The 24792-nt window shown below is 42.9% G+C and overlaps 1 protein-coding gene across 4 annotated transcripts in view; it reads right to left on the bottom strand.

The window, feature by feature from the left end:
* Positions 1-24383, bottom strand: part of LOC111866546 (synaptotagmin-12) — a 34100-nt gene extending 9717 nt beyond the window's left edge. The window contains exons 1-7 of one of the 4 annotated variants that reach the window (XM_023855596.2): positions 24069-24383; positions 19263-19506; positions 12608-13014; positions 10933-11077; positions 9140-9349; positions 7271-7405; positions 4259-4378 (exon numbers count right to left, since the gene is read on the bottom strand). In XM_023855596.2, the coding sequence (XP_023711364.1) occupies positions 4259-4378; positions 7271-7405; positions 9140-9349; positions 10933-11077; positions 12608-13014; positions 19263-19445 (1200 nt within the window). In that variant the 5' untranslated portion in view covers positions 19446-19506; positions 24069-24383. The remainder of the gene's footprint in view (positions 1-4258; positions 4379-7270; positions 7406-9139; positions 9350-10932; positions 11078-12607; positions 13015-19262; positions 19507-24068) is intronic. The other 3 variants (XM_023855597.2, XM_033752306.1, XM_033752307.1) reach the window with 3 other exon arrangements.
* Positions 24384-24792: the final 409 nt, after the last annotated feature.

Below are 24792 nucleotides of genomic sequence, written 5' to 3'. Positions count from 1 at the left end.
GAAATAATTTATTATACACATGAATGGGGTACACCATTACAAAGGGAAACTATCAAAGTTTTTTCTGCATATATACCTTTCTTAGTAAATTTGAATGTGGGCTCCCTTGGTGGGACGACAAATAACCAGGCTTGAAGCATGTTTGGTGTTACCGTATCCACAGTATCCCTTATGCGGGCTTTCAGGTGTTGTAGGTCGCCGATCTTAACCTGATAGACTATGTTCTTCACATAACAGCACAAGAAAAATCCGCTGGGGTTAAATCTGGCGACCTAGGAGGCCAAGCGATTGGTCCACCTCTGCCAATTCATATCCCAGTCATCTCTCTGTCCAAGTGATTCCTAACATTGTGGAGAAAGTGTGGGCATAAGCCGGGTATGAAAACAAATCATAGTTTTCTTTTCCGATGACATAAACCGGATACGTATATGAAAATTAGTTTCCGAGATATATTTTTTTATTTTAGATACCTTTCATCCAGACATCCTATATTCAATGTCAAGCTTATAGATGTATAAAGTTTATGGAAAGTAGCGCCTACGGATCCCACTATACGATTCCTTGACGAAAATTGTGACAAAAATGTCCCTTGGTAATATTTCGACCAGCGCCTAACTTTCACGTAAAACGCAATTAACACTGAAAGCGAAATGGCACAGCGGTGATTCCTTAAAGTGATTTCGGTGCAAACTATTCGTTGACCGAAATTCCTTTGTCAAGGGACATTTTATTCCCAATATTCATTAATGAATATCGTGATGAAGTCCGTAGGCGCGAATTTCCTAATATTCTACAGTCACTATACACCCTCTTGCTTACAAATAGTCTGGCACTAGCTGTACTAATTTGTGACAATAATGTTCATATTTGCAAATATGAAAGATAAGAAAACAATTCCTTTAAGATTTTATATTAAAAAACAATTAGGGGAACTACTTCTGTCGGCGAGTCTTTAACGAAAAGGAAAGCGTGTAAAAGTGAGCAATGGAACCAATAAGTGTACTAGGTCCGAAACTTACAGAGCAGCTGAAGTTCCCATCAGATCCTGATGATGGAGACAGTCATGGTTTCTGAAACGTTGGTAAGTTTTAACCAACTGACACAACTGACAGCCCGAAAAGATTTAATCAAACAAATGTATAGCCTAACAGATACAAAGACAATCCTCTGAAATCTTTTGTGTGTCAAATTATGAAAAATTTGTGGACACTTTTGTTCTCACTGAAATTCTTCAACTAAAATCTATAAACTCAACGTTTAGTAACCCGGCTATATTTCTGTATTTCCTTCCTGGAATTTTATTGTCAGTCAATTCAAACGGTTGTTGTAAATTTCTATTCACCTCAGGCTGTCGAGCAACCGAATTTTACAAGTAGCTTATGCTTACACGTGTAGTCTATATGTATACAGAGATCTCGACCCACTGTATGAGCGATGTAAAGTGGTTACATGTAAATTATTCTGGATTCTGATCAAATGTATCATGTGAAATAATATACTTTTATTGAAATTCTCTCTCTGTTTCCTGTTGCTCTTACTTTGGAACATAGGTCATCCGTGAAACTCTTTGTTTCACTTCACTTTCTTAATCTTACAGAGAGTCGGTAAGACTCCTTGGACAAGTTATCAGCTCGTCGAAAGACCGCTACGTACACAAAAGCAGAAAAACGCAGACAAACATCCATGCCTCGAGTGGATTCGAACCCAGAATCCCAGTGTTCAAGCGGACGAAGACAGCGACTATACCGACCGAGCGACCGCCACTTGTCAGCGAAGTTAGTGCCAACTTTTGAGGATAAAGGGTGTCACGTGGTCAGCGTAACAGATCCCCACGGCCGTTAATTTCTGTTTTCTAGACCGAAGCCACAATTTCCTTGAAACAGCTCCTCGGTTACACTCACGAGGCTGAGTGGACCCCGTTCCAGACCCACTACTTCTCAGGAAATCTGGTAACGCCGGGAATCGAACCCGAGACCTCTGTATCTGTAGGCAGGAACTCTGACCACTAGACCACAGAGGGGGCTGCATTATGTGACTTAGTATGACCGCTTTGCATATTAATCTAACTGAACCACTCAGTGTGCACATGTGACAGTCTGCTTTTGTTCCCCCCACCATGTCCATTATAAACGTGCGGAACCGAGATCCATATCGAAGACATGATGAACGTTGTCTGCACGCCTCTGATAGGTGGTATTCTATGCAGTGACGTCACTATTATGAGAGTACGCTCGTTGTCATGACAACTGCGTGTGGGACGAGACTCAGTTTATGCATTGCTACATTGCAATTTTACGCATCACGCGCGATGTGTGGCAAAATCTATGTGCAAATCGAGTGGATATTGCTTATATTGACAGGGAGAAGACAACAGCTCCACTAAACTGGGAAGCATGTACGTTCTTGTGTCAGACGTTAAATGTATATGCACACATGCTGGCAAGCTAGGGAGCTTTAAGAATAATTTGATTGAAATATAAGATTTTGGAATAGTGAAGTGGTTCGAGTATACAAAAGTTTCAGAATGAGGTTCTTCCGCCATTCAATTAGTCAATGATCTTGTTTTGTTGGTCATTTAATGACGCTGTCAACATCGAGGATATATGCAGCCTTCCACATTTATTAGGGGCACAAATTGTTGACAGAGATAACGCAGAATACCGCAATGCATAAAGTAAAAAGGGAGCCCCCGACAGTGCTCATAAATCCATATTCCAGTCCTGTCCAAGTCCAAATCACATTTCGACTGACGGTCAGTCAGTCAGTCAGTCAGTAAGTCTTGGTGTCGAGCCCCATCTGGGGCTCATGACCAGATATTTATTACTTTTAACAGTTACGGTCTTGTTTTTGTGGGGCGCCCTCTCTGACGAGACGACGGATCTGCCTTTTGTATGTGCTGCTGGTCCTTGCCAGTGCAGTCTTTCTAGGGTCTGAGTCCCTTGGGACTCGAGACCATATTTTACTGTCTCAGATTTGAGACTTCCCTTTTCATCGCCCCTTACGACTCGCAGGGTCACGGTGGAGGAATTCGACCCCGCCTCCACACGGGCTTTCCAGTCCTGCTTTTACCGTCACAGTTAATATTATGATGAATATGATCATTTGCTAGGCAACGGTTCTGTAAACGCCGCCTGAAAGCCGGAATAGTGAAACCAAAGCGTTGATATGGAATTAACACACGGTTCCCACAGCAGAAGATAAACACGCAATAACCTGAACTGTTGGAAATGGTAATTTCTTTTCGGTTCTCACGGAGTTAGAAAAAGAGAATACGTGAGAACGCTCAGTAGAATACATTCGGGAAGCCATTCGTCAGACAGGAGTCGTAATTCAGAAGTTAGAAGTCGAGTGTTCAGCTGTGGAGTGTTAACCAGTGGATAACGGAAGCTGAAAAAGTGTCCGACTCGTACGCAGAAGAGAAGACACTCGGATTCCAGTATGGAATGGACCGAGTAGTAGACAATCATCGATTGTGAGCTGCTATACAGAGCGATTCTTTCGCTAGGAAACCCAAACATTCCTCAATAACTTTTTAATTTTTATATGGTTCCCTATGAAAATTTACACATACTTGCATGCTGCACCGTGCGATCACACATCTTCCGGCCTCCTGCGTGTCGAGTCAAAACACTTCCGGTTGTCTCTATTTTTTTTTTCACCAATCTGTGAATACAGGATTTTATCAGTACACCGTCTTCACAATACTTACTCCGAAATGCCATTTGGCACTGTTTAAATCAACCCGTTTGCCAGTATTCACGGACAATAAACACACGCTGTTCAGCTGAGCACGTGTTTGCGGCACACGCAATCACTCTACACTGAGTGAAACTCCTGTTTGGCGGTCGCGACTCGATATCACGGGTATAGTCCACTTCGTTGAGGGGTGTGATGGTTCTGCTTCGATAGATGTAAGCTTCGTCCACATCAATTTTCAAAGGGAACCATACAAAAATTAGAAATATATTGAGAAATATTTGGGTTTTCTAGCGAGAGAATCACACTGTAGTTGATGGTAATTGTAGTAGAAGTGTCAATACAGCCAATCATCAAATCCGGAATCCATTATTATTAGTCACGACAACCCAATATTCGTGACAATATAAGTGGGCCGGAGGCATGGGCAAGGTTTGTGTCTCTGCCAGGATACAAACCCCGGTCTACCAGCCCGTAGGCAGTCACTATACTATGGCCGAAAACTAAGCTAGTGAGCAAAGAAACAAATTGAATACGGTCGTGCCTGGTTTCATGAGCGTACCTGTAATGTGTGCGCCGGCACACTGAAGATCATGGCTTCATTGAAGATTGGGCTCCGCTCTCCCTTCTTCGTAGAAGTCCTCTTCTTGTGAACCTTCTTCCCGTGTTGCAGCAGGTACACCTGTATCACACAGTCAGTTACACAGTGCCTAGAGCAGCTCGCAGTCTGAAAAAACCGATCGCCCCCGGACCCCAGCAGCAAGCCGAAGTTCACAACATAGGGCCAGATTTAAAGGGGGGTGGGCTGGGGTTTCCAGAAAGCAGACACAGAATTCACAGATCATATGGTGGCTTATAGACCCGTTGCTAAGCGGTGACTCTGTAAACAGAAGTCCTTTCTGGGCAACGGCTCGGTAAACGCATTCCCGCTGCAACTAATGTGCATGCAACAATAGATTTACCGTTGGAAACGGGGTGTTTCTGCGTGCTCCATGCTGAGACGTTATAAGCATGGACAAAGTCAGCTGTCAGATTTCAAGTGACTAGACTGCCGTTGTAGCGGAAGCTATTAGAAATGGGACATAGTCCGCTGTACTGAGCCTGGATTGACAGAGGCCCTGTACATGTATTATACGTAAAATCTAAATATCCTTTACATTATGACAAATGCAGATAATGACTCTGACAAAAGACAGACCCGCCCTCTCGTCAGAGAGGGCGCCCCACAATAACAAGGCCGAAACTGTCAAACAGTAAAAAAATCTGGTCATAAGCCCAGACTGGGCTCGACACCAAGACTGACTAACTGACTGACTGGCAGTCAGTCGCAATGTGACTTTGATTTTGACTATGACTTTGAGTTATCAGATTCCCTGCGAGTTGTAGGAAGCGAAGAAAAGGGAAGTCTCAAATCTGAGATAGTAAAATATGGTAGCGAGTTCCAAGGGACTCGGACCCGGGAAAGACTGCGCTGACAAGGGCCAGCAGCATATACTCGATTTTATCATGGAATTCCTTGAATTGTTTGTCCTAGTAAACTTATCTACAAAACCACATAGTTAAAGTCTATGCACTCTACGAACCAGAGTCCGTCATACGTTACGCAGTGAAGCCTACGGCAGAGAAGCCATTTGTAAGAATGTCTGGATATCCCACCGGCGTGTGAATATCAGAAATACGTGTATGTTGAGAGGAGGATCTAGCAAGGTTCATATACCCAGATGACAATGATGTACCATCGTTCCTATAGAAGATGGCGTAAAAATGCCGCAGAAATTCAACAAGAAATAATTTCTTTCGTATCTTCAGCGTTCACCGTCATTTATATTCCTTCCATACCTTCATCGCGTTCCTTCTTTCTCCGTTCAAGCAATGAAATAAGTCACACCTTTATCTCTGACGCGACCTCTGTGAATATGTGAAAAATGCTATGGTACATACGCAGGTATAACTCGTCTCCTATTGTAATCATATTCTTTAAGTCTCAGATCTCCGAGATATTCACGAATGGTGCAGCTTTAATTTGTGCCTTATTTCTCAGCTAAACAATTTCACGTATCCACTGCACACCTGCATACTCCGACATGCATTGCTTTTCCTTAGCCAAGATCTCAAATCTCACGTTTAAAATATAAGTCCTTATAAGGTTAGAGGCAGGAGCAGGGATAGCGTAGTCGGTATAGTGATTGGCTATAGGCTGGACGACCGAGGGGTCAGAGCTCGAGTCCCGGTAGGGTCAAGAATTTTTCACTTCTCCAAATCGTCCAGACCGGCTCTGGGGTCCACCCAACCTCCTATACAGTGGATACCTGGGGCTCTTTTCTCGGGGAATAAAGGGGCTAGGGCGTGAAGCTAACCACTCCCCTCCCCCTCAGAGCCTTCATAGCGCAGTGCTTAATTAGTTCAGCACAGGGACAATTTTACATTACCTTTTAAGGATAGAGGCGAAGTTGTGTTGTACTTAATTACAAGCACCATGCCATGAAGACGTATGGAGGAGTGGAGGTACAGCTCGACCCGGCAGTAGATTAAAATGAGTAATGAGCTTCACACTCCGGCCACATTAAGAGCCTACTTTATCCATTGTGATGGATGGTTGGGTGGATATCAGAGCCAGTCTGGACGTTGTGGAGAAGACAATAATTCCCCGTTCTTCCAGCCCCTATACTATAATACTTAGTTAGTTAGTTATTGGAGAGGGTGGGTTTCCCCATGCGCTTAGACCAGTATTGGTCCATTGTGCTTCCCTCTATGATATTCTACCAGTCTCTATACCCTACCGATATTGGTGCGTACCATCAGTCCCGCCGAGCCAGCGAGTTCGGCCTCCACTGGCTTGGTGGTGTCTATAATGCTTCCCCCATCTATCAGAGGCTTTAGAGACTACTGTTGGGCGGGAAACGTCCTTGAATTTGGCTCAGTGACCTCCTTTGGAGATATGAGGTTCTTTTACGTGCCGTAAAGCTACGACACGGGACACACGGCTTAAAGTCCCTCCCGGAGGACTTGTTCCCTGAATTTTTCCGTCCTTAAAAATTCGACGACCTCCGCCGGGTTTGAACCCGCGTACCACGAGTCATGAGGTGGGAACGTTACCTCTAGACTACGGAGGCCGCTTACTATAATACTTACTAAGGATTCCACCTTACTATTTTCTAAACAAGCTCTATGGGAATAACATAAAGGTAACAGGTAAAGTTTTCCCCATGCTTAAGTAATTAAGCATCACGTCATGCAGACATGTTGGGGAGTGGAGGAATAGCTCCTCCATTCTTAACCTCGGCACTAGGTGGAGGTGCGTGGTTAGCTTCACGCCACGACCATTTTACATCCCAGGAAAGAGCCCACTGTACCCACTGGATAAAAGGTTGGGTGAGCATCACAGCCGGTCTGGACGCTATGGACAAAAGAAAATGATTTCTTACCCCCGATGGGAATCAAACTTTCACCGTCCGGCCCGTAGCCTGCCGCTATACCGACTGAGCTATTCCAGCTCCATGGTAGTATTGCAGATTATTTTAATATTACACATTGTATTTACAGATTGTGGTAAGCATAATGCGTGACGACTTACCTTGATAAAGGGATCCCCCGCCTCTCTGTCTCGTGGAAACTTAAGGTTTCTGGCTTTCACTATAACCACCGTGAGTCGCTCGGCCGTGGGCAGGTAGCTGAGTGAAAACATGAGTTCCCCGAATTGCGTGCCTCTCTGTCAACCAATAGGAAGCTTGATCAGAAATGCACTCCTTTCGGTTTTGATGTAGGAAGGGTTCCAAATCTGATTACCGAATTAAGATTCGTAACGAGAAATTAAAATAAAGACAAAGATTTTTACGTAGGAAATGTGAGGGAGGGTGGAGAAACCCTTCCGCTTCCGTCTCCGCACATCTGGTTGGTTCGAAATTTATTTATTTTGGATGAAAAAGTTTCGTTGCAAAATGAATCAGTAGTTAAGATATCGTGTGGCGTAAGTAATACATTATAACTATGACGAAGCGAACCAGTATGTATGTATGTATGTATGTATGTATGTATGTATGTATGTGTGTGTATGTGTGTATGTATATATGTGTGTATGTGTATGTATGTGTGTATGTATGAGTGTATGTGTGTGTATGTATATGTATGTGTGTGTATGTATTATATCGTTACGTATGTGTATGTATGTATGTATGTATGTATGTACCGTATGTATGTAGGTAGGTATGTATGTACGTCGTATGTTGGTCCGTCCGTACGTTGTCCTGCACATTTCATCTTCCAAACTAACTAAAGGATTTCGATGAAACCTGGTATTGAAGGTCCGAGAGAAAAGTCGTCTTGTGAACATAATTTTAGTCTGTATTATTCTTAGTGTGACCGAGATTATCAGGAGCTACAATCGAAAATAAAAAGCGTCACGTTAAGAGTTAATGGCACGGTGCATAAAATGTGTATATGAAACGTTTTAATATAGTTTTTATTTAATGAATTACAAGGAAAGTACGGAAGTTGTCATTGGCTTATATAACTCTGAGCAGTGCGCCATCTGAATGCAGGCAAATCTTTGCAAACTCACATTTCTAACTAAACATCAATACGGATGAGATACGCACCATAGCAATTAAAATAGTCTTGTATGTAAAGAAGGTATACTGGCCTGTGCATACATTTCCAAAATTGGAAATGTTGTTGTTTTAATATTGTGACTTATATACCCATTGATAGCCAACGACTCGGTAAATACATTCCCGCGGAAACAAACGCGCACAACAATAGGATGCCTATTGCTAGGCAACGGATCAGTAAACACGCCACCTTAATAANGATAAGTAAGCACCTGAAGATGGCATTATTATGCCGAAACATGTAGTGCGAGGGAGAGAAGGAGAAAAATGAGTGTATGCACTGCAAGACGGATTAAATAAATCATGGACTTAAATCAGTGCAACAGGACGCTAAAATATAACATTAATAAGAGAGGTTATATTTTTTTGCGTGGTCCATGCAAAGTGGTCATAAAGAAGAGTTCAGCTGAGAAGAGTTAGTTGTTGTCAGAAGCTGAGAGAGTCCAGTTGAAGAAGAGTTAATTTGAGTCAGTTGTTGTGGAGAATTGGGTCGAGTTCTGGAGATGGCAGCCGAAGGTGACTGAGAAGAAATGGCAAGAAATGGATTAGGCTGTGCAAAGAAAACTTCATATATGGTTTGAAGTTAGAGCGAGACGGTTATGAATCCGTTGCCAGGAAACGACCAGTGAAGACTGGGAATCCTAGTGTGTGTACAGCGGCGAACTGTAAAGTGTGGGGATAGCGATAGCGTTGTAATTGCTCATAGTACCGAGTTCTGTTTATAAGGTGTCAGTAAATCCACTCATCCAAACCAAACCCCGTCTATAGTCACTAATACAGGTGACAACATTTTGAAAATGGATAGTACCAGCCCCTCCTCACGGGAACCCACTTACCTGACCCGTGTCCGTCAGAGTAAGCCACGTGGTCACGGGCTGTCGTGGTGTGACGTCACAAAGCTTGAGCTCTGCTTCACCAATCAGAGTGTTCGAATACTTGTCGCTTGCGTACACGTAGAACGTGAGAGAGCGTTTTGAGAACTCACTAGCCTCCAGTCCGAAGAGGAACTTCTCTTTGTAACTAGGACAATTTGTTTTTCTGTATACCTGTGAAATAAATAGTTACAAGTAGTCATAATGTGTATTTTAACAACACCGCTGAAGTACTTTAATGAGTGACACGTTGTAAGTCAAGCATAAATGTCGGTCAGATCAAGAAATGAGTTTCTGCTTCAGAAATTTGAGGAAAGCCAATCAGAAACAAAGCAGAAAATTTAAATGGAATCGATATTCAATCAAAGACTCGTATGAAAAATTAGTCACATGAAGCTGATTGCTGTAAAATGTATTTTGTATCATACGTATAGTATTTCAGTTAGGCGCAGAAGAAAATGAAGTTAATTTTCACATTTAATGTTTACTTACTTACGCATGGAGCTGAGCCCTTCTGGTGGAGCAGTTAATTCTGCAGCTACTCAAGAATTTCCCAGCATTTTATGGAACCCGAAGGTTCATTACCGTGTTCACAAGAGCCCTCCACTGGTCCCTATCCTGAGCCAGATCTATCCAATCCATAACATCCCATCATATCTCTCTAAGATCCATTATAATATTGTCCACCCACATACGCCTTGGTCTTCCCTGTGGTCTCTTTCCTTCTGGTTTCCCACCAATATCCTATATGCATTCCTCGTCTCCCCCATTCGTGCTACATGACCTGCCCACATCCTCCTCCTTGACATTTAATGTTTACTTGTCAAATTTAATTTTGAAGCCAAGAAAATGAGATTATTAGCTTCTGCTATCGCCACCGAAGTTCTACATCTTTTATTGCTAATTTCTTTCAAAAAGAAGAAATATTGAGGAATAGGCTTCGTATAACCTGCAGATAGAAATAATTTTCACTGAAGAAAATAATGCTAGAAGAAATTTTGACTTAACCACCGTGCGCGATATCCGGATTATACCATGCAATGCAGTGTGGATGCAATGTTGTTTCAACTAAGTTCGCATGACAGGCAAGTTCTTACTGCGATTGTAGAAAATTACAAATTGCAGTATGGCATGACATACTGCTCGTAAAGTGTAATGAAAGCAGGGAATGTATTCCTCACCTAATATTGTTAAAGAAGAATTAAAAAAATAGATTGGGTAAGCCGAATATGTAGCATGCAGGGAGATACATTTTTTAATTTATTTTTTTTTTAATTCACATAATGGGGGGTGGAGTCCAGTTGGGTCCACTCGGCAAGGTGGCCACTGATTGGCCTATTCTACCTGCCCCGGGTGATTATGATGATGGAGAATTTGGTGGAATGAAGATTGGCAGGGGAAACCGAAGTACTAGGAGAAAACCTACTACAGTGTCACTTTATCCACTACAAATCCCACTTGACCAGACTCGGATTTGAACCCGGGCCGCCCAGGTAGGAAGCCAGCGACTAGCCGCTTGAGCTATTGCGCGGCCTATGCAGAGAGCGAAGGAAACGCATGTAACTTTTCGGTTGGAAAATCTCATACAAATGATATGCTCTCGAGATGTGGGAAGATACTGACAATATTAAAATGTAGCTCTGAAGAAGAGAATATTTGAACTGGTCGGAAAAGACCCCAGACGGGTTGTGAACCTTCGTATTCCATAGAACAAGGTATTTCTTAGCCATCTCACTAATCATCAAATTCATACACACCCTGGTCTGCATGTTGGTCGTCTTGTCCGGCAACAGGTACACCCTGACGTACGTATCAATAATGGCGTTGCTGTCGGGTCCCACCAGGTCCTTGGCCTCCAGCACGCTGACCACAAGGTCAGCAGAGTCGCTGAAACATGCAGGCCTAAGCTGAGAGTTGCTACCGCCCTTCTGACTCCAACTTTCAGTTTGCTGAAGAGAAGCAATCTGAGCGATATATCGATATGGACATTTGTGTTTCCTCTTCTGTACGTCCATGTTGATAGAACATTGCTGCAAGACAGCACGTTCTTCCTCAGAAAGTGGCGAGTCTGGCCGTCATATAAACGGCGCCTAGCTTTACATAAAATATTTTGACTTTTTTTAGTGTTTATAGCTTCTTCTTCTCATTACAGAGGTTCCCGATTCGAATCTCGGTCCATAGACCAGGTATTATGATGAGATTTTGTGATCTTCTCATTCTCTTCTGACAAATTGTGGGCAAAATTAAAGTTGTCCCTGTGCTTAAATACAATAATTAAGCACTACGCCATAAAGACGTATGTGGGTGTATAGAACCATGTATTCCCTTCTCGGCACTCGTTGGAGGTGAGTGGTCAGCTTCACGCCTCGGCCGCTTTCTTCCGAGGAATGATCCCCCGGTACGCATGGATTAGGAGGCCGGGTGGGCTACAGAACCGGTCTGGATGACGTGGGGAGGAGAAAAGTCTTGCCCCTGCCGGGATTCATACTCCGACCCCTCGGCCGTCCAGCCCGGCTCTTGGCAGCTACTGGGTTAATACTTTAGAAACAGCCATGACTGTTTTCTTATGTGTCCTAAATTCGTCATTCAGAATGACTCAACGTTTCATAACCTAGTGAACTGCAAAGGCTTTATGAAACAAACAAAGAATATGCAAATCCGTGACAAAGATAATACGCAAAGGAATTGTAAGAAATTTCTTTTCTGATAGGTTAATCGTAGTTAGTGACCGCCTCTGTGGTCTAGTGGTCAGAGTTCCTGGCTACAGATCCAGAGGTACTAGTTCGATTCCCGGTACTACCAGATTTTCTGAGAAGTAGTGAGTCTGGAACGGGGTCTACTGAGCCTCTTGAGGATAGTTGAGGAGCTATTTCAAGGAAATAGCGGCTCCGGTATAGAAAACCGAAATTAATGGCCTAGGGGATTCGTTGAGCTGACCACGCGACACCCTCTATCAGCTAAAGTTGTTACGAACTTCGCCGACAAGCGGCGGTCGCTCGGACGGTATAGTTCTCTTGCGAACTAAAACCACGGAGTTTTTTAATCGTAGTTAGTTAATTTGGTATTTTTGTTTAAAGAAATGAACAAATTAAAGAAATATGAAAAGAAATTTTCAGATTTGCCTTACGTATCTATTACTAGAAGACCTGCCAGTCTCGCTAAAGCGCGCAGGAAGTTTTGTCCCTTAGGCGTGGAATTCAGTAAGTATGTTCAATCAACAATCGGAGACAGCCGACGAAGTGTAGTCTTTCAGACTGTTGGTTAAGCATGGATGCAGCCAAATGAACTATGCATTTACAATGTCCCGGAAATGGACAGAAGTTTGGCATGATCTGAGAACGGAAAACATGACAGACATATATCGGGATCTAGCGCGGATTTTCCTTGTGCCCTTCCCTCTCCATTCAGCTCTGCGAGCACTGCGATTCTCACCTATCGTACTCGAGCCCCACGCAGAGGTACCCTGTCACGTTGGGTTCCTGTAGGTCCCCCAGTACTATAGACGTATCGGAGCACACGGAGTCACAGGACACGGCCCTCTGCAGCGCAGGTGGCAGCTGGTCCCCTGACTCCGGATCCTCTGCAGACACGATGGCAGTGGTAGCTGTTGTCCCATCTGCAGGCGGACTGCCCGCAGGTTTCGGTGGCTCGTCAACGAGTGGCGGTGCTGGGGCAGGCCGAAGCGGTTGAGGGGGTATTGAAGTAGTCGGAGACGGAGACCCTCGGTAACTACCCATCAGACTACTTGTGGTGATTGCGACTCGGAAATCACGGTCTACAGGGTCGAAACGTTTGAAGCTCCCCGTAACATCGAGATGAATATCGGAGTCCGAATGCACCTGTTGACACAGAAAACAAATTTTACGAGAATAAGGCTGGTGTATGTCAAGCAATCGACGAAGCAATCTTGTTTATTTGTTTTATGGCCCTCTTAACGTGTTTCATGTATAGCTATTTCGCCTGTCCATCAACCCTTGATTACATAACGCACTATTTTACTGTGTCGAAACACGTCAACAACAGAAGGAACCTATTATGATTCTATACACCTGTGTGCAACATTTTTGCAATATGTACCGATAGATCTCATTTTCAGAAGTCTCGTCCTAAAAAATTGTGCCGCGGGTTCAAGTCCCGATGAGGTCGTTGGATTTTTTTCAGTTGACCTAATCCTTCCAGCCGCACTAGGCCCTGGGATTTACTCAGCCTATAACAGAAATGAGTACCAGGAATTAATTAAATAATTTTCCTGGGGAGTAAAGCACGGCAGGCGCGTAAGGCTGACAACGTTACCGCCATCTTTGAGCCGATTGTCCAGATAATGTGGGACCCTCAACGTCTCACAACCCTATGGGCCTTCACAGCCTGGTACAGGGATAGCTTTACTTTCTTTTACCGCAAAATATGTCTTCTTTCTACAAACTATACATCCAAAACTATAATTTTACTCATTACTGTGTATGGCTGGGGAACCAGGGAGGAAAACAGAATAGAGATCTTTCTCACCTGAGCAATGATTGTGGTTATATGACTGAGATTGCAGAGATATTTTTTTACCAGGAGCTCTGCTACAGTTACATAAAATAGAAGTTTTGAGAACCTTTTCTAAATAAGCACATTTCATCAAAATGACGGCGGCTAACGACAGAGAGACTAGTGTTAGCAGATCTATCGACCGACAGAATTGGTCATACTTGCAACCAGGGTAGGCCTCGCTACATCGAAACTCAATATTACAATGGTTTCAAGCAGGATAATTATGATTTTATTGCATACACAGATAACTCGAGAATAGAAGCAGAGACTTAATGTAATAGAGTACACATACAAAACAAAACAAAAAACTCCGTGGCCTGTAGTCCGCAAGCGAACTATACCGACCGAGCGACCGCCGCTTGTCGGCGAGGTTAATGCCAACTTTTGCGGATAGAGGGTGTCGCGTGGTCAGCGCAACGGATCCCGACGGCCGTTAATCTCGGTTTTCTATTTCCTTGAATTAGCTCCTCAATTATTCTCACGAGGGTGAGTGGACCCCGTTTCAGACCCTGATATTTTACAAAATATATTATTAACTTTTATGTTAACTTTTTGCAAAGATAAATGAATTCACACTTCAGATAAAATTCGCAGAGTCAGAAATGACTGTTATAATATTTCGTTAAATATTCGCAATATCGAAGAATGTTTCAAATAATGGTTCAGATAATAATGAATTCTATAGCTCTTTCTTGATGAAGCTTCTGAGAAACTGGAGAGATTTCACCTTCATTTTTGTTATAAGTTAGAGGTTACACAATGGAACAGTAAGGACCGATATCATTTTGAATTCACCCTACATTAACGCATTTAAACGAACTCGGTTCAGTAATTCAGGAGATGAAGTATGCGACAGAGAGACGTCCGGATGGTCACGACTTAATTATGCTTTCATTTCATATTTTTTGGTTGGAGAAACTTGCATAATGAGGAGCCTCATAGTTTGTACTCTTCGCCAAATATAATTAGAATGCTCAGTCAAGGAGGATGAGATTTTCAGGATATGTAGCACGCATAGTGGAGAACAGGAATGTGTGCAGGGATTTGGTGGGAAGGCCAAAAGGAAAGAGACCACTAGGAAGACATAGACATAGGTGGGAGGATATCACACTCTTAGAGAAATAGGATGGGGTAGTGATGCTGGATTCATCTGGGCCAGGACAGGGACTAGTGGAGTGTTCTTGTGAACACGGTTATGAACCTCTGCTATCCATAAAGTGTTGGGAAATTCCTGAGTAGCCTAACGACTGGCCGCTTCTCAAGAAGGACTCAACTCCATGGAGTTAGTTAGTCAGTTAGTTGGTCTGATATTGTTTGTAAGATTAAAGCAAAATATGGCAATTCTGAAGTAACAAACTGCCAGAAGAAAATCTTATGTTTTATGACATAAAAAGGTAAAGTTGTCCCAATGCTTAACTAATTAAGCACTACTCCATGAAGGGGTATGGAGGAGTAGATGTGTAGATCCACATTTTCTTGACTATGCCGTTAGGTGGAGGTAAGTGGTCAGCTTCACGTTCCAGCCGCTTTACTCCCGAAGGAAGAGCCCCTGGTACCCACAGTATAGGAGGCTGGGTAAACCCCAAAACCGGTCTGGACGACGTAGAGAAGAGATAATTCATGATACTAGCGGGACTCGAACTCCGACCCATCGGTCGTCCAGTCCGTAGATAGTCGCTATATCGACTACGCTATCCCGGCTCTATATTTTATGACATAGTAACTGTAAATATGTACACTGTATCGACTACATAAGTAGGATGTACAACAATACTGTACAAGAGTATGTGTACAACAAAATCGAGCTGTAGAGACAAGAAATAGAACAAGTATGTTGTATTATAATGTTTATATTAAGAAATTAAAGTATTACTATGTAATTACAAAAAAAAACGGATTGTTGAGGAAATTAAGAGGAAATTGAACTCGGGTAATGCTTGTTACCATTCAGACCAGAACCTTTTGTCTTCTCGTCTGCTGTCCACAAACATAAAAATTAGAATATACAAAACTATAATTTTGCCTGTGGTTCTGTGTGGGTGTGAAACTTGGTCTCTGACATTAAGGGAGGAACATAGACTGAGGGTGTTTGAGAACAGGATGTTGAGGAGAATATTTGGACCCAAGAGATGAAGTGACAGGAGGTTGGATAAAACTGCATAATGAGGAGTTTCATAACTTGTTCTCCAAGTATAATTAGAATGATCAAGTCAAGGAGGATGAGGTGGGCAGGGCATGTAGTACGAATGGGGAGAAGAGGAATGCATATAGGATACTGGTGGGAAAGCCAGAAGGTAAGAGATCACTGGGAAGACGAAGACGGCGGTGGGTGGACAATATTAAAATTGATCTTAGAGAGATAGGATGGGATGGTATGGATTGGATTGATCTGGCTCATGATAGGAACAAGTGGAGGGCTCTTGTGAACACGGTAATGAACCTTCGTGTTCCATAAAACGCTGGGAAATTCTTGAGTAGCTGCAGAATTGGCGGCTCCTCAAGAAGGGCTCAGCTCAATAAGTAAGTAAGTTATTACAAAAGGACATTGAAACTGCTGACTGAAATCGCATTCAAAGCAAACCGCTCTACTTTATATATTGTCAAGATACGGAGCAGATTTCGTAACATAGCTGTGTCCCATATTAGGTCCGGGCAGGAAAGGTGAAACAAATCGATATGACAGTTACATTTCTGTGCAGTGTATATTAGATTTTGGACGAGAAGTCTAGCCTGTCTGGTCACTCACAGGCGACGCTGTGCGTTCACGTTACCTCTCCAAGGGAGATCTACGCTGACGTCTTATTAAATTACTGGCAAGAACTGAGGACAGTAATTGGATTTCGGAGTGTTTCGATGGGACTTCATCATTACGTCAATTGTTTCGACAGAAAACCTAGCGTCGTATCGGCACCCTTGCTTGACGTGTTCTAGGGGAAGGAAAAGGGATTTACCACCCATAGTCTGCGTGACGTAAATTGGGTGTGAGCTTAACATCAAGAGAGAAGGGAGAGGAAAGCAGGATTAGGAACGTGATTTATGTTCTGGAACAGGTTTGGAATGTATTCGTTCTAACTTGGGTTCAAATACGCCTCACCAATGCAGGGTAATCGTTACAAAACGTGAGAAAGATGGAATGGCTCTTGGATCGCCACTCTGTTGGTGCACTGGGCGAATATTTGTGTCTGTCCACTGTAAACAACCGACATCAAGTTTATTCATATTTTGACGTGTACACCCACTGCTAGGCAACGACTCGGTAAACACATTCCTGTGGAAGCAAACGCTCGCAACACTAGGACGTCAAATGCTATACAACGGATTAGTAAATACATCTCCTTGACAATAGAGGCTGTGTTTTCTATGTGGTCCATGCAAAGTGCTTGTAAAGAAGTGCTCCGCAACATAGAGCAGGATCATGGTCGTGAGTCCCAAGGGACCCGGGCCAGCAGCATATACAGAAGACAGACCTGTCCTCTCGTCGAAGAGGGCGTCCCACAAAAGCAAGACCGTAACTGTCAAACAGTAATAAATATCTGGTTATAAGCCCCACATGGTGCGCGACACTGACTGTCTGTCTGTTAGTCACAATGTGACTTTGACTTTGACTTTGACATAGACCAGGATAGAACAAGTTCCAGGTTCGAGACGCCAACCTGCCAGGATATGAGTTTGGAGCAGAGGAATTGAATTGAGTCGGGGTTTCGAAATTGGCAGTTGCAGAATAATGGCAAGAAAGGAATCAGGCTATGAAAGGAAGAATTCATGTGTGATTTAAGAAACAGTGAGACTGTCAAAAACCCGTTGCCAGGATACGACTAATGAAGACTGAGAACCCTATTGTATGTTTAAGGGTGAATTGTAAAGTGTGTAAATCAGCGATAGCGCTGTATTGCCTGTAGTCCAGAGTTGTGAATGTATAAGATGCAATAAATCCAATCATCCAATCCAAACCCCGTCTTATAAGTTATCATATAAATTCTCAAGGCTTTACATTCTGTTATTATTCTGTACCAATTGAGAATTTATGTGAAAATTAATGTTGTTAATGTTTACGGATAAACCTCTAAGTGGGACTGAGAAGTGCGCATGCTTCAGTCGTCATTGCAGCTGCTACATTCGCGGGAAACAAATTTCCATTATTGAAAGTGTGCAACTTCAGTGAGACTGTGATGTATGGTATAAGACTTGATTGATGGGCAATTTGTCATTAACTAACTAACTAACTAACTAACTAACTCCATTAAGCTGAGTTCCTCCTGAGAAGCCAGCAGTCGCTCAGCTACTCAGCTAGAGGTTCGAAGGTTCCGCCCATTTGTTACACTGACATCATTCAGAAAGCTTGCGGTTGCATATTGATGCCATGGAAGTTCACAAAATTACAATTGTAAAAAGATGGAGTGTATAGTGGTCATGACGAAACAATAGCTATTAGTGTAATTTATGAAAAGTATCTTAAGTGTCCCGACTCTAAATCACTGCCACAGTTGTCCAGGCTGTGACATGAAGTAATTCAAGAAGAAGAGAGGTTGAGTTTTACGACGGCGTTTGGTATTACATGCAGCTTTTGCCGAAAACATGTCCTCTAGATAGCAATGCAATTAATGGGTGTTGTTATTGTATGAAGTTGAGTATATTAGTATTAATATAGCATAGTTTTCAGACGGGGGCACGCGGTAGCGTAGTTGAGATACTATGCTAAAAGCCGGAAGGTCGCGGGTTCGAGTCCCGATAATGTGGATTTTTCAATTGACCTAATTCTTCCAGCCGCACTATGGCCCTAGGGTCGACTCAGCCTCTAACAGAAATGGGTACAAGGAATCTTCCTGGGGGGTAAAGGGCGGCCGGCGCGTAAGGCTGACACCCTTACCGCCATCTGTGAGCCGATTGTCTAGAAGATGTGGGAGCCTGGACGTCTTTTAGCTCTATGGGCCTTCACGGCCTGTTACATGGAAAGCTTTACCTTTTTACCTTGTTTTAAGAAGGCTGGTTATTTTTTTATGAAGATTGTTTTTAACGAATTATAGTTAAAATTTTAAGAGGTTTTACATTAGTACATGATGTATTTTTGTTACGCCATTAGTGTGAACGTGGTCGTAATATTGACCTCATTATAAAGGCACATTGTATCTCCCTGTCTTCAGGAATAACATCCTGGTAATCTTGCGAGGTTATGAGTTGGGAAACTAGTGCAGCTCAAGGCCGAATCCTGATAGTTATAGAGTAACATATCTTTCAGAAGTATGCAGCGCTTATTAAATTACATTTATAAGAAACAGAAAACTGAGAGTATGACAACCACGGAAAATATGTTGATGACGATAACTGATTAATCACAGTGTGTGTCTGTGCTTTACGTCTCCTGACAAATTTGTAATTATCCCACCTTGTCTCAGCCGCCGTTAGCTAGGCTATACATGCAGAAGTATCTCAACAGAAGTTGCACACGACAGGATCAGGAAGCGATGGTTGTTAACAAGGGGTTCCACAAGAATGGCAAATTTCGTGTCTCTCTGAGCCGTACACTGCATCCGAGTGTGTGGCGTGTTCTTACCAGGTATCCGTTGGCATTGTAGTGACCCATGGCGCGAGTGAGGCCGACCTTTTCCTCACGGCTGGAGAATATCCAGGCCACAGTCCACGTCCACATGCCCATGAAGTGGCAGAGCACCAGCAGAACCAGCAACACGATGGCCACTACTCCCAGTAACGTGATAACCACCTTCACTTCGCTCATCTCTGCAAGCGGCAGCGGAACGCCTCAGGGAAACATCTGTCGTGGCCGCATCTCCACGTAACTAAAAACATGGAACTTCTAACATGTCGAACAAATCCTGCAAATATGGTCGTTCTTAATTTACATTTTATGAGCAAAGCGTGAGGAAAATCCAAGGATCTTAACTTACAGTGGCTTATAGGCCGCGCCATAGCTCGCGGCGGCCCGGGTTCCAGCTCGGGTCTGGTCAAGTGGTATTTGTGGTGGACAAAGTGGCGCTGGAGCGGGTTTTCTCCGAGTACTTCGGTTTCCCCTAACAATCTTCATTCCACCAGATTCTCCATCATCATAATCACCCGGGGCAGGTACAATAGGTCACTTAGTGGCCGCCGTGCCGAGCGAACCCAGCTGGACTCCACCCCCCACTAATTTACAGTGGCTCATCAGACGGAGACATGCATGTTAGACGTTCTTCCATAGCTAACCGGAGAATAATTCCGATGAGTAGCTTCCCCATAGAGGAACACTATGTAAGATTTGAGGTTTTCGGAGGAACAAGATTCACACAAGATCTACACGCTGCCAAATCCCAGAAATCGGCATTCTTCATAGTCACGGCCGTGAAAACCTCAAATCTTACGAAGGATACTTTCATCCATCAATTTGATTTAGAACTTTTTTTTTCACGCGATGAAGACGAAGGCTTAAAACCGTGTACGGCATCCGGAAAAATAGCCCAATTAATTTATATAAGATATGAAGAAAATTTGCCTCAAATCTGTTTTTTTTTTTGGAGAAAACCTTACTAAGTTATGAAAATAGGCGGTGGACACTCTAGAAATTTCTGATGTCTACGCGTGGCCACGGTTTTCACAGTTTATAATCGCTCTCCTAGGAGGCCTCATTAAACGCTACTGGTGACCCTGGTCACTACACCGCGCAACTTTGCCCGAAACTGTCAAAATACAACTCACTCACGAAGCTGAGCCCTCCTTCAGAAGCTGCCAATTGTCCAGCTACTCAGGAACTTTCCAGCATTTTATACGAGTAGAACCACAAGGTTAATTACCGTGTTCACAAGAGCCCTCCACTGGTCCCTATCCTGAGCCAGATCAGTACATTCTATACCATCCCATTCTATCTCTCTAAGATCCATTTTAATATTGTCCGCCCACCTACTGCTTGATCTTCCCAGTGGTCTCTTTCCTTCCAGTTTTCCCACCAATATCCTGTATGCATTCCTCTCTCCCCCATTCGTTCTACATGCCATGCCCATCTCATCCTCCTTGACTTGATCATTCTAATTATACTTGGAGAAGAGTACAAGTTGTGAAGCTCCTCATTATTCAGTTTTCTCCAACCTCCTGTCACTTCATCTCTCTCCAGTCCAAATATTCTCCTCAACACACTGTCCTCAAACACCTTCAGTCTGTGTTCCTCCCTTAAGGTCAGAGACCAGGTTTCACATCCATACAAAACTAAAATATTTAAAAATGTGTGTGTTCAAAACTCTGAGAAATTGCCCATGAATAATTGCTGCGTCTATTGCTCAATAAATAAATAATTTTGATTTTCATCTATATTTTATAACCATAAACTTAGCTGTAGGATTTGAGGTTCTCACAGTGGTGGTTGTTCTATCGTCCGGGATATGGCCCCGTGTAGATCTTCTGAGCAGCTTCATATCCCAGAAGACAGAACTCGTGGGCTAACATCGCCTTAACTAGCAACCATCTCGCAGCTGTCAAAGCATGCTAGCGGGGTAGGACTATAACCCTGCCTGCTGCTTGCTTCACGCTGCTTTCTTGCTTGGCTGATATTTCAACAATGAAGATGTAAAGTAAGTAAAGCTATCCCTGTAACAGGCCGTGAAGGCCCATAGGGTTGTGAGATGTTGAGGGTCCCACATTACCTTGACAATCGGCTCAAAGATAGCGGTAAGGTTGTCAGCCTTATGCGCCGGCCGCGCTTCACTCCCCAGGAATATGTATTTAATTAATTCCTGGTACTCATTTCTGTTAGAAGTTGAGTAAACCCCAGGGCCTAGTGCGGCTGGAAAGATTAGGTCAATGGCGCGACATATTCCTCCGTGACATAGGTCGACTCTCTACGGATTACAGAGCCTCATATTCCAGAAGACAGAACTCTCCCCTTTTCGTAACATTTCTCTACTTAGTCTCTACAGTCTCCTGTCTTTCCCACATTTCGATTGCCTATTATAAATATTTACTCATTGTATCAACCTTACCGTGGAAACTCCCGCGAATTAATGGGCGTCAATTTCGGAGAGTAAATTACCCATTCGCACAGAACTGTTACTAAAGTTACTAAACTCAGACACCAATTTTTATTATGGTTCATATTAGGAAACCAGAAATACAAACATAACACCAATCAGGACCTACGCCATTATGGTACGAATGTAGTACCTCTAAATATTTCTCGGACACAGCCAATACAGTCATGTCTCCATAATACTCAGAAATCTGGAGACTTTCAATTACCTATTAACATTCGTATAATCTCGCTACCTATCAATCCGGAAATTGGGCATCGAGTTGCCAACATTGCAGTAGGAAACTCTCTGCAAATTCAATGCGAAAGTATCCATCTACCCGTATGTCTGTCTCTGTAGCCACTGATATCTGCCTACCCATTGAGTCAACAATTCCACCATCCCTCAAGCATCTGATATTCTTACCTTCCCCAGTGACAGTATATCACCACTGACTCAGCTGAACTAGAGACTGTGTGATGTTATGAAATCCGAAGGTCCTGATCGAGGTCAAAACATGTTACATCTTTAAATCTTATTTGTAAAATTTATTTTAATATTATCCTCACATCACACATAGGTCGCCATGTGGTCTCCGGCCAAAATTTTGAGTTTATGTTTACCCAGCAGAATATTTGCCATAAACGTTGCTCTCATGCGAAGCTTCTTGTTTCACTCGCCCTAATTATAGCATTAGATAAAGCGTAGAAATGAGGTAAAGCTATCCCTGTAACAAGCCGCTGAGGCTCATAGGGTTGTGAGAAGTGCAGGCTCCCAGTCGGCTCACAGACGGCGGTGAGGATGACAGCCTTACGCGCCAAGCTATCCCTGTGACAAGCCGTGGAGGCCCATAGGGTTGTGAGACGTCGAAGTTCTCACATTTTCTCTAGACAATCGTTTCACATTTGGCGGTGAGATTGTCAGCCTTACGCGCCGGCTGCCGTTTACTCCCCAGGAAGATTCCTGGTACTCTTTTCTCTTAGAGGCTGAGTCGACCCCAGGGCCGTATTGCGGCTGGAAGAATTAGGTCAGTTGAAAAATCCAGTCATCTTATTGAGAACCGAACCCCCGACCTTCCGGCTTGTAGCGTAGTGCCTCAATCAACTGCGCTATCGCGTGCCCCTTAGATGATGCATAAGAATTGTGACGTTATTACTTACGTAGTTTTCCCCAGTCTCTTTTTACATCAGTTCTTTTAGGTTAAAGCATTTTCTTCAGAATCTTATTCTCAAACTCCTCGCTTTCTGTTCTCAGTTTGCTAAGTTATGATATGAGGCAACAGCACTGAAATGGGTGAAACTGAGAAGAACAAATATAAAAAATAGAATTATGCATTCCGATGGATTAGATATTTATAAAACAAAGAGCGATTCTGTTACTGTCATTTCCTTTCCTACTTCAAACAGGTTGCATGTGCTGCTCTGCCTGTTTCATGCCTGCATACGTTTCTGATCCGAGATTAGGAAACGGGTCGATGGGAGGATGGATGAACAGTAACGTCCGTGTAACTTTGTCCACACAATAGCAATTGTAAAAATACCCACAAAACTGCACACTCTGTATGAAGACAGAGTACACTTACATGTAAATGTTTGTGCCCTCCACCGAAAAATGAAGTATAATGATACCATCAAATGTGATTAGGAATTTTTCAGTAATTCAATTCAATTCAATTCTTTATTATTTATGTGCCGAGTGGTAACAAGAACATGATAACTAAGAACTACATACCACAGAACATTAGGCCTATGAACAAACAACAACAACAACAACAACAACAATAATAATAATAATAATAATAACAATAACAACATCAACAACAATGAATTTTCATCAAACAGGTGGGTGTAGGGGTAAACCTCCAGAATTTTATTTGGGAGACGCTAGGTTTAAAGTCTCGGCCAGGACATCAATTATCCTAGCCAACGTTCTTCAACGTTTTCCTCAGTCCCTCTAGGAAAATGCCGAATTAATATTTCGATTAGGTAGCGAGCACTTTCTTCTAAATCCCTGCCAATTCATTATGAACCAAACATCTAACCACCAGCCACATCTCAGCCTGCGATGCTAACAGCGTTGTGAGCAGGTAAATCGAAGAGAGAAGGGAAATATTTGCTCGCAAAAAAAAAAATATTATTCAGCATTTTATGATTTATAAGAATAATCCATGGAGTAGAGGCTAAATAGAGCAAATAGGCATGCAAATACTTTTTAACTTACAGCGTAACAAATAGGATAAAAACAGAACTACAACATGGAACATAACGAAGTCTGTAGAAAGGAAAAGAGGCAGGGAGCACATAACCTATTTTTGTCGTATAAGTACCATTTACAGACGTCGTCCATAGTCGTTATAATCTCAGTCTTACCTGATTGTCAGGAAGCTGTTCTGTTGGAATAACGTAACAATGGCTGAGCAGAACTCTGAAGCTATGGACTACACTTTTTCACAGGTGACTGGCAACTATCACACCTCATACTGCAATAGTTCGTCTGAAAGCACATGCTAATTCGACTGTACCTCACTTCACAAAATAGCGTTTGGAACTAAATGTTTTGCCGCAGTCTCATAAGTCGTGTCAGTCACTTTCACTTATTCACAAATGCACATTACCAAAGAATTTAACGCACATTCTGAATCTAATAGTTTCTCTACGTTCACTCTGTGTGGCAAGGTTGTTATAACATGGGGTGCGCAAGACAGAAAGCATCCCAACACCCACCCCGCAGCACTTCCTCTGTCTCCTTCTGTCGCTATCGATTTATGTAATATGCACATGGCGTGTGTATGGATGTGTTATGGACAGGAACTACGTCATTGAGCACTGAATGGATTGACAGAGCAGATATTATAAATCTATTACCTTACTCAAATCATAATGAGGCAAATTTAAAGTTGTTGAATTCGCTTGCATATACTATATTATACAACGAGGACACTAGTAATAACGCACGCAAAGATAATATTCATATGCAGTACTTAACGAAGCTCTGAAAATACAATTGTAGGCTTAATGCCGTTCTATACCGTTCTTGCTCACTGATGGAATTCTCTTGGAGTAGTAGATTTGATTAATGCTTGTTCCAGTAAGA

The sequence above is a fragment of the Cryptotermes secundus genome, unplaced genomic scaffold (assembly GCF_002891405.2).
Source record: "Cryptotermes secundus unplaced genomic scaffold, Csec_1.0 scaffold571, whole genome shotgun sequence".
Taxonomy (NCBI): domain Eukaryota; kingdom Metazoa; phylum Arthropoda; class Insecta; order Blattodea; family Kalotermitidae; genus Cryptotermes; species Cryptotermes secundus.
Note: the sequence above shows the minus strand (reverse complement) of the source record. Positions and strands in the feature narration are given on the sequence as shown.